This window comes from Hyalella azteca, unplaced genomic scaffold (genome assembly GCF_000764305.2).
Source record: "Hyalella azteca isolate HAZT.00-mixed unplaced genomic scaffold, Hazt_2.0.2 contig12448, whole genome shotgun sequence".
NCBI classification, from domain to species: Eukaryota; Metazoa; Arthropoda; class Malacostraca; order Amphipoda; family Hyalellidae; genus Hyalella; species Hyalella azteca.
Window position 1 is genome coordinate 212173 of NW_025942407.1, and position 9241 is coordinate 221413.

The 9241-nt window shown below is 38.8% G+C and overlaps 1 protein-coding gene across 1 annotated transcript; it reads left to right on the top strand.

Moving 5' to 3' along the window:
• Positions 1-423: 423 nt before the first annotated feature.
• On the top strand, positions 424-4689 carry LOC108674919. Its single transcript, XM_018162900.2, has 4 exons — positions 424-629; positions 986-1140; positions 2704-2959; positions 3632-4689. Exons 1-4 carry the CDS (start codon positions 497-499, stop codon positions 4312-4314), a joined length of 1227 nt encoding a protein of 408 aa, XP_018018389.1. The 5' UTR covers positions 424-496; the 3' UTR covers positions 4315-4689.
• The last annotated feature ends 4552 nt before the right edge of the window (positions 4690-9241 follow it).

Genomic DNA, 9241 nt, shown 5'->3' on the forward strand with positions numbered 1-9241 from the left:
GTATATGTCATAATGTGATTTTGTTAACTGAGTGCATTGACTTACTATTCACGCTTTTGGCGGTTGTGTCAATAATTCATGTCATTTTATTCCTAGAAAAACATCTGCACTCATCAAAGATAATTGACAGTAGGTAGCTTATCTGGGACTTCCGAATTGTTTTCTCGGAAAGCTTCGGTGAAAGTGTTCTAGTAATATTCAAGCACAGCAATGATAAAATACATATAGGTTCAACCAACTAATGTGTATGGTGAAGAGTGTTTCACATCAACTTCATCAATCTTTGTCGCTGAACAATGAATAGTGTAATTCCCGAACACTTCAAATTCCACATTTTATGCTTCAACTCAAATGGTTTATAAACTGTAAGGTTTTTTTTTTGTTTCATTCAAGTCGCCTATGTGTCCTGATCGAATTTTTTACAGATTATCTGGGGGATTTTCACATTAATTTGGTTATAATTCGATTCCCCAACGAAATTTTAAGATTAAGAAACATGGTGGCGTTCCGCAAGGTTAACTCAGTTGTCCACCAGCCATTACTGGATAAAAGGCTGATAATTCAGTTCACTATACTCACCTTCACCTTAACGGTCGCTTCTTCGGCGCACAATTGTGGTAGCGTACCAAGTGAGTTTCCGCGTGGAGCGGAGAAATTCAATAACTTTAGCAAGTCATCATGGAAGATGACGATTATTATATGAAGAATTAATATTGAGGGCTAAGTTTCTTATGAGGTCTTGCGTAAATTCATAAAAATCATTTCATAAAGATTTAATTTTGTTATTAAACACTTGCCATGATACCTTTCTCAAGTACATGTACATACAGTATATGTATATAGGGTCTCGTAGAGGTCAACATAAAACCAAGGTCTGATTGAGTTCCCAGCAATATAAAGTGGAAGGATGGAAATTCTAGTACAGCATTTTTACCACGACTTAATTGTGCGAAGCTTCGTTAATTAAATATATTATGTGTTGCAGCTATATCTTCGTCATCACTAGAGCGGTGGGACACTTCTAGACAAGATCCACAATTGGTAGTTGACCTCGAGCAGGAGTTCAAAAAAGATGAACGCACTTTGAACTTCCAGTTCAAAATCAACGGAAAAGTTCTCAAAGTGTCTTTTAAGGACGAGGTAAGCAATGTTCTGTTCGATAATTGATTGTTTAGCTACTCCAGTGAACTGAGGAGCTAAGTATTTTTCAAGGTTCAATCACCATATCTATTTTTTATCAATAAAAATTGAGCTCGGCGTGCTTTACAGCTTGGAGTAACAGTTGGGTGAATAATGACAATGTATCCTTTTGATCAAGATCAACAGGCAAGCGTTTTGCCGATCAACATGTGAACATTGATGCATGGAAACCAGCATTGAAAAATGATTCAGGTAAATATATTGTGAGCATTATATCGTGATCATGGAAAATTGTTTCATCAAAATTAAGCTTAGAGTAGGTCAACACGGTAAGAAATGTCAACGTAAAAGGCAACTACTCCTACTTTCAGTTTTGAGTTGGGCAATTCATCAAGGGAGTCTCCAGCCCCATTACTTTGTGGTTGGATGGCGTAATTCGGAGACAATAGAATCCTGTTATGTGCGATAGCACTGTAACAAATCTGATTTGAATCGTAAACCTATATCTGTCACGACGTTGAGGTGTGCACCATAACGAGAGTTGCCTGCTAAACAAGATTTCGCTACAGTCTGAGCATGTATGGCTGACAGTGGCGTTGAGTCTTTAAAGCCATAATGGAAAACGGTAGTACTTAGGGACGCAGTGTAATCGGAATAACCGTATATGCTGCTGTGGTTCACCAATTTAAAGCTGTGAAATCTGTACCACTATAGACTTCTAATGATAGTTGTCCAAGACAGGCTAAAGCGTAAAGTATATTTGATATTTAAGTATTTGCAGATAATAGACCTGTAGAATGAGTGAGTTGTTATAATATAAACAGTGCAATATAAATTGGGGAGAAATTAGTATGAAGAACGTTGCAGGGTTTATGTCACCAATCATACGAGTAAACTTGGAGTTATTAAAGGTCGTACCCCAAACATAGGCCAATAAAGCTGTGGTGAGTTTACAGGTAATTGAACAAACGAAGAGAGCAAAAGCAAATGGGGCAGTAGTTTCAATGGGTTAAAAATAATTTAATTGTCATGAATAAATTAGGAGTTATGTTGTTTAACAAATAATAAATAAAACGGCATATTAGAGGTGACTACAATATCATCTTTTCCGGTCGATATTCTGGGGGAGCGACGTACGTACCATAGAAGCCAGGGCTTAAAGTGCAATCTACAATATTTCTTGGTATGTTACTGAACCGAGCTTTTACCAAAGCACGTTTTAACTCTGACAATAACAGCGCAATCTATATATTGAATTTTCCCGATTTGCAGTGCACATTATGCTCTTGGAATCCAAAGAACGTTTAGAACTAAGAAAACTTTTTACATTGTTTCATTCTTTTTAGAGTGAGTTACTTCTATGACCGACTGTATTCAGAGTTTGCTGTGTACACACATTTCATCCAGAATGAACTAAAACAAATATGAAGGATGAGAGAATGTCGCAAGAAAGGGCGGAAAGAATTACTAAGAATAATTATTAAGAATTAGAAAGGCTCTTAGTATTCTTAGTTTTTTGAACTTTAAATTTATGAATATTAATATAAACTTGATTTCTTACAGGATGGCGACCACTGTTCGGTTATTTTATTCATCCACACGTCATCCTACTGCCTCTACGTAAATGATGATGCCTGCATCTCACTCTCACTCTACGTCAACACTAATAACTTCACTCACATAACATTGAGGAGTGAGCGTGATGAGCATTCCATGTTGTTGCTCGGAGCCGTTATTGGGGACTTGGGTACCTTAGGTGATGACACCGAGGTTCAAATTTCCAGAAACTCAGAGGAGACAAGCACCGATTGCCCTCAAGGTTAGCCGCATCAGCTTTCAGTTTATATGGTATAAATGGATTACGAATACTACTTTATTCGTACATTACGAATACTACTTTAGGCACGGCCACTTGTTTGCAGGCTCAGAATCATGGGTGCGTTTTCTGTTGACATGATGAAAAGTTGCAACGTTAATATGATACTTGCTTACTCCCAAACATCAATCAATAATATACGTTATCAGCCGAATGTTCATAAGTTACAATAGCAGTGATGTGATTCATATAAAAAATGTCCCTCCCTCATGTACACCTGTGAAGTAACGAACCTTAATATATGAGTAGTTTTACTTTGATTATTCGAAATAGAAAATAGATGGGAAAAAATATGTGACACCAACTAATAAATAATATGTATTTAAAAATACTAAAATATTTTCACTCTGAAATATTTATTTACATTTCATAAATTGAACGTTCAAGGATGAGAATATAACTATTGTCATTTTAATAAATTAATGAATGCGTAGCTACTCGTCGTTTTAATAATCGTGAATTTTAATTTCACGCAGAAATGCTTTAATTCTATTTCAAACACCAGCACGCGCAAGATGCGGATTGGACATTGAAATTTGTGTTGAAGATAGAAAACACAATGGCAATTAAAATTTTTAACTAATACCGCATTGACTAATATTTTTTTTATTTCAGGAAATGCTTCCACAAAGGCACCACCATCATCCATCCCCACTAACGTAGTGGTGCCGGTTGCCGTGTGCTCGGCATTCATCTTAATAATTATTATTATTTTCGTTGTCTTCATGTGGCAGCGTAATAAGTGGAAGAAGAGACGTCATTACAATCAACAGCGAATACTGAACGATCAAGAAGAGCGGCAAAGGTTCTCGCAAACGCAACTGATTAACACTGCACCGAGTGTACCTCCGAGATCGTCATATGATCCTCAAAAAGGTATCAGTATTATTGAAGACGACGAACAGTCGTTGCAAGTGAAACAAGGGCATGAGTATTTGGTAGAATGTGTGGCAGATGTGACTGCGCACCATAAAGTTCGAACGTACTTGCGAGAACAAGCCATGCTAAATTCAAGTGCCACAAACGCATGTATTAATGGTAGGCAAAATTCATCTCGAATAGCGGATAAGAATTCAGTATCATTTTCAAAATTGACTCAAGAAAGACCAAAAAAGTGCGCTTCTAGACAAAAATGTGACAGTAATGAACTGTCGATTATGAATTCCGCGAGAAGAGGTGAAAACCCTCATGTTGCAGGAGACGAAGAAGAGGACGAACAAGGAGGCCACACAGGGCCGTATTGGCATCACTCTCTCAGACAACCTCACTGCCAACAGTTGAAAAATTACAAAGTTTAAGCTCTAAGTTTTTATGCTTTACATTATATTACTTTTGATTGCAGAATGAAGGACTTGAAAATATCCACTAAAATTTTACAATGATTTAATTGATTTTTACTGTGAACGAGATGGCCCGAAGAAAAAATGATGCGAATAATTTCGAATATAAATGGATTTATCTTTACTGTCAAATTACTAACGACGCATTTTAACAGTGTATTTGGGAACGTCTTTCGCAAAAGCGAAAGGTTCTACTAATTAACTATAACGAAAACAAATTCTACATAAATGTAGACTCCGGCTAAAAGTCGACGCCGTTGTAAGCATAGGTGTTTGTTGAAGTTCAGATCCTCATTACTTATTTCATTTAAAAAAATAAAGCTTCCATATATTATTTCGACTTGTCCAATTATTTTTATTGAGGTTTTTTAATCAGGAAAATAATAATAAAATAAATTAATTGTCAGCAAGGGAGTCTTTCTGGTTAATCTTTACATCGCCATTTTATATGTCTTTGAGACTAGAATTAATATATAGATAGTCAAATTTCTGGTCAATGTGTGGTAAACATACTTTGTAAACACTTACGTGATTGTATGGTTTGGTAAGCATATAAACTATTCAACTTTTTTAAATACCATGACACGTATATCCACAAAAATGTACCCAAAATTTATTGTTGTTCAAATGGCCTGTGAAAAATATCTACGCTTCCATATTTAAAGGAAATAATTTATTCTTTATGCTGTTTATTTATCCTGAAACAGAGACGTCGAACAGCCATGCATGGGAAGGGAAAGAGTCAAAATGAAATTTAAAAATGCCGTAAAAATTTCTTGAGCTTTGAGCCCTACAATTATAATTAATTTACCCTAAAAATTCCCAAATCAAAAGGCCAATTAAGTGGAATGAATTCAATCTGTACGGACGTCTACTTCAAGAATGCATCTAATATCAAAATTCGTTTTAGTCTATCAAATGTGCTTTGATCGGAGAATGATGCTCCGTAATATACCAAGAAATAACAGCTCTCTTCGCTCAGAAGACCGCCAGCTGTCTTCGAGTACGTACATCGTAGGAGGCTATATATATATAGGAGGCTCAACAGTGTATCTCCGAAGGGATATTATTAATGCCAAGCACATTCCTTCGGTTTATTTAGATAAGGAAACATAGATAGAACAAAAATTATATTTCAGCTTCGTGGAAAGTGAACTTAACTATATACTGGCGTAAAACACTGTCATAAAACTCGATACTCCAGAAATTATAACGGACTTTTGGCCGCATTAAAGCGAATAAATTTCTAGGTTGGGGAGAACGTTTGAGTTGAATTTAAAAAGTTAGGAATACTAATTGTAACTTCGAAACGGCTGAACTTGATTAGAGAGGAGTTTTGTCTCGAATGGTTTGGAAATTTATAACGATATTGAAGATTTTGGGATTATTTGTTCGATCGTCAATTGCTTTGATTCTGTCAGGTTGGTTTCCGTAGTGGCTTACTTTAGGCGCGTATGTAGTTTTAAGTTCTCGTATGAAAAGGTTACGACGTTACGGCAAAAAATCGTACAAAGAAAGGGTTGCAATGAAACACTGGTACATTTCATATTAAATTGGGAAATACAAGTTCACATCCTGCGTTGAAAAAATCTCTAGTATACATGAAAAAGAAAGTCTGAACACAATCAAAGTCGAAAATCTATCAGTTCTCCTCACTCACTCATTACCAGAAATTACCAGAAAACGTTGATTCGTCGCAGTTCCGTTGAGTAGTACGACTGTCGTAACGGCCGTAATGCACGCACACGTTTGCGGCACTACCGCAGCCGTTGCCGCGCGTCCCTTTTCACAGTAAAGCATTCTTCATAGCCGTATTTCCCGCACTTACATTGATGTCTCACTGCCGGTCTAACCGTAGAATTTATGACGACCGTACTTCTGAATAGTGGTGTTCATTTTCATTGTCGATGATATTACTCCAAGCTCGTTGCCGTAGTTTTGCTGTTGGTGATAGTGATCGCACCGCTTCTTCTGATGAGAATTGTGACCGTACTGTGCTGATGACCGTACCGAATGAGAATTGTTGCGCAGTGCTCTATACTGGAATCTTCATGATTGCCGGTGTTATTATCGTTGGAAGTCTCGAGGCCTCTCGCGTTGCCTCACGGCAGAGTCACAGCCGCAGCAATAATGCTGACCGTACATATGTGACGAAGTCGTGGCCTTTTCTTGCATATTTTTGACGCGCTCACAGCAATCGTTGCTGCCTCGATGAGTCCAGTTTTCTCGCGACCGTCAATGCTTGAAACTGCGAAACCGACGGCCTCGCGGCCGCGGCCGTCACATCAACCTTTGGCGCGAATTTTAGGGCACCAAGGACTACTACACACAGGACATGCATAGCCTATGTCCAGCCTCTGCTAGCAGAGGCGATCGCCTACACTATGAAAATGCTGTTGTTTTAGTGGCATCAACATTGATACGTGTCTCGATGTTGTAGGATGATATTTGTGGGAGGAGATAGATTTTCTGAAGTACCCCTTTTTAGCCGTTTTCTATGAATTTCACGTTTTCTATCAATTTTTTCGAAAAATTTATAGGAGCAAAATGTTTTTTTTTACATTTTACGTATGTATGTGAAGTTTCATGACAATCGGATAATAACTGTAGAAGTTTTCCGTATGCCCGGTCGGTCCCCTTAAGCCTACACCTCGAAGGTACACCGCATTCCTCGACCTGGAATTTCCCTCGCTCTGAGCTCGCCAACGTTCTTTGAAAATCGTTGCAACCACGGTCTCGAACAATCGTTTGCTCATTTTTGTGCGATCTCAATATGTGTGAGGCAGTAATTTGGTCAATTTTGGCATTGTGCCTTGTTAAAAAAAGATTGTATCATTTAGGAAATGCAAGGAATCAAAGTACAAGAAAAATGGCTCGTGGATATAATTTTCTCCAGCTCCAGATCGAATCGATTTATTAATTTTTCCCAATTATTTACGGTAAACATTCCTCAAATTATTAATTTTCTTTACATGCGCCTCCATCGATTTCTTTAAAATTTTCTACTAAACTCTCATATGCTGATATACCTCCACCTTTTTGTCCCTATTACTATAGTCCTTGGATTTTACTCGCCAAATGCAAGGAAAACTTTCGTACAGAGCAATAAATTCCGGAGAACATAGCCGAAAGTGCGCCATTGTCGCCAGACCAATTGAAACTGGCAAAAATTGAATCTGAAACCTCGCAGTTCATCGAAATCTATTCTCTGGAGCTCAGATATTGCTGCAACTCAAATATCGCTCAAAACCGCGACGTTTTCCCGTCCACGCGCAACGTTTTGAACAGCGCAGGCAAATAGTTGAGTAAATCTGAGCATGTGGACAGGCCTTTATTTGAGTCGTTGGCTCTGCTCGTGGTTTGCGTCAAATGACACAGCCGCGGACCATATTTGGGATCGCAATTCCTTGTCGTTTAGTTTTGTTGTGATAGCTCTGCTTTGTCAGCTCGTGTCGTCTCACAGTGGAATTATCTTCATGCCACTTCCAATGCCGGGTAAAGACGAGGATTACTCGGATCAAAATCAAGGCAAACTTTCAAATATTTTTCGTTGTTAACGAATATGAAAGTTATAAATTTCCTGGTCCAGAGCTAATGTATGAATGTGCTCTGCGCTCTGTTCAATGAACTCCCGTTGCTTTCTATTCTTGTTCCCTCTTTGCTGCATCACTCTTCGAAGCAACCTATTCGAACTCTGACGTGCAAACGTATTACCATGCAGCAAGAAGCCTAAGCTCAAAGGAAGAAGAAGAGGCGAGACTCGCGTCATTCCAATCAAAGCTCTGCGTCCATGCATCGGTTCACTTGGCGTTAATCATGACAAATCATTTTCATTCTTTAGAGTCCGTCTCTATTAAGCGTGGAAAGCTGCGCTCCTTTCTGCCCTTCGATAGTTCCCCGTCTGTTGCGTTACGTCTACCGTATTGTCTCGCAGGATGAAACATTCCACATGCTCATATTATTTAAGCATGTGGAACCTCCCGATTTTGTGCAGAAAATTGATTGCCCTAGACCCACAACAGTGACGGATTTACGCAATTTTTAGGATTGGTCAATTTTTAGAAGTAGTTCCTGTACCTGTGTTCAGTGATTGCCAAGCCTTTTCTGGCTTTTAACGGAACTAAAGCAGCTTTCACACAGGGCGACAAATACCGCGCGTGTCAAAAATACCGCGGCGGTATTTACCGCGCAATCTTTCACACGAGGTGGTTTTGAAAGTTGGAATCTATGTCTTGCAGCGCTGTTCTCCGCAAATGGGCCTGACTGTGTCTATTAATGGCTGCTCAGAGTAAAGAAAAGAAGGCTCTCCTTTAATACTTGTATAAAAGACAGCAAAGGAAAAAAAGAAGGCGGTGCTGGATTCATAATATAGTAAATTTAAGGCCGCAAGAAGGAGAATTTGCCTCACTGTTTGGAAGGCAACGTTCACAAACTTGTCATTACAAAATTAATTCATTACTCATTACATTCATTAACAAGGAGAAATAAGTTTAATTATCCTTACCTCTTTCAGTAGCTGGAGCTGCATACACCCTCGCCGACCCACAGTTTGTACCACAATAGGTAGTGGCGTCGGTGGAAAAACCGCACAGTGTGAGAGATTACATTGAATATACCATTGCAAGCTAAACTGTCGCGGCAAAGCTACCGCCGCAGTTTTAGCAGGAAACATTCGGACGTCAGGCGTCAAATTCTATGCCTCTTTAAATGCCGTCGTGTGCGAACAGCAGTGCACACTTCGTATGTCCGCTAAGGTTCGGCGGTAAATACCGTCGGACGCTGGCGGTATTTACTGCCGCGTGAAAGGGGTTTGGCCCCTTTCACCCTTTTCAATGTAATCCTTCACACTGGGCGGTTTTTCACGCCGACGCCATTACCTATTGAG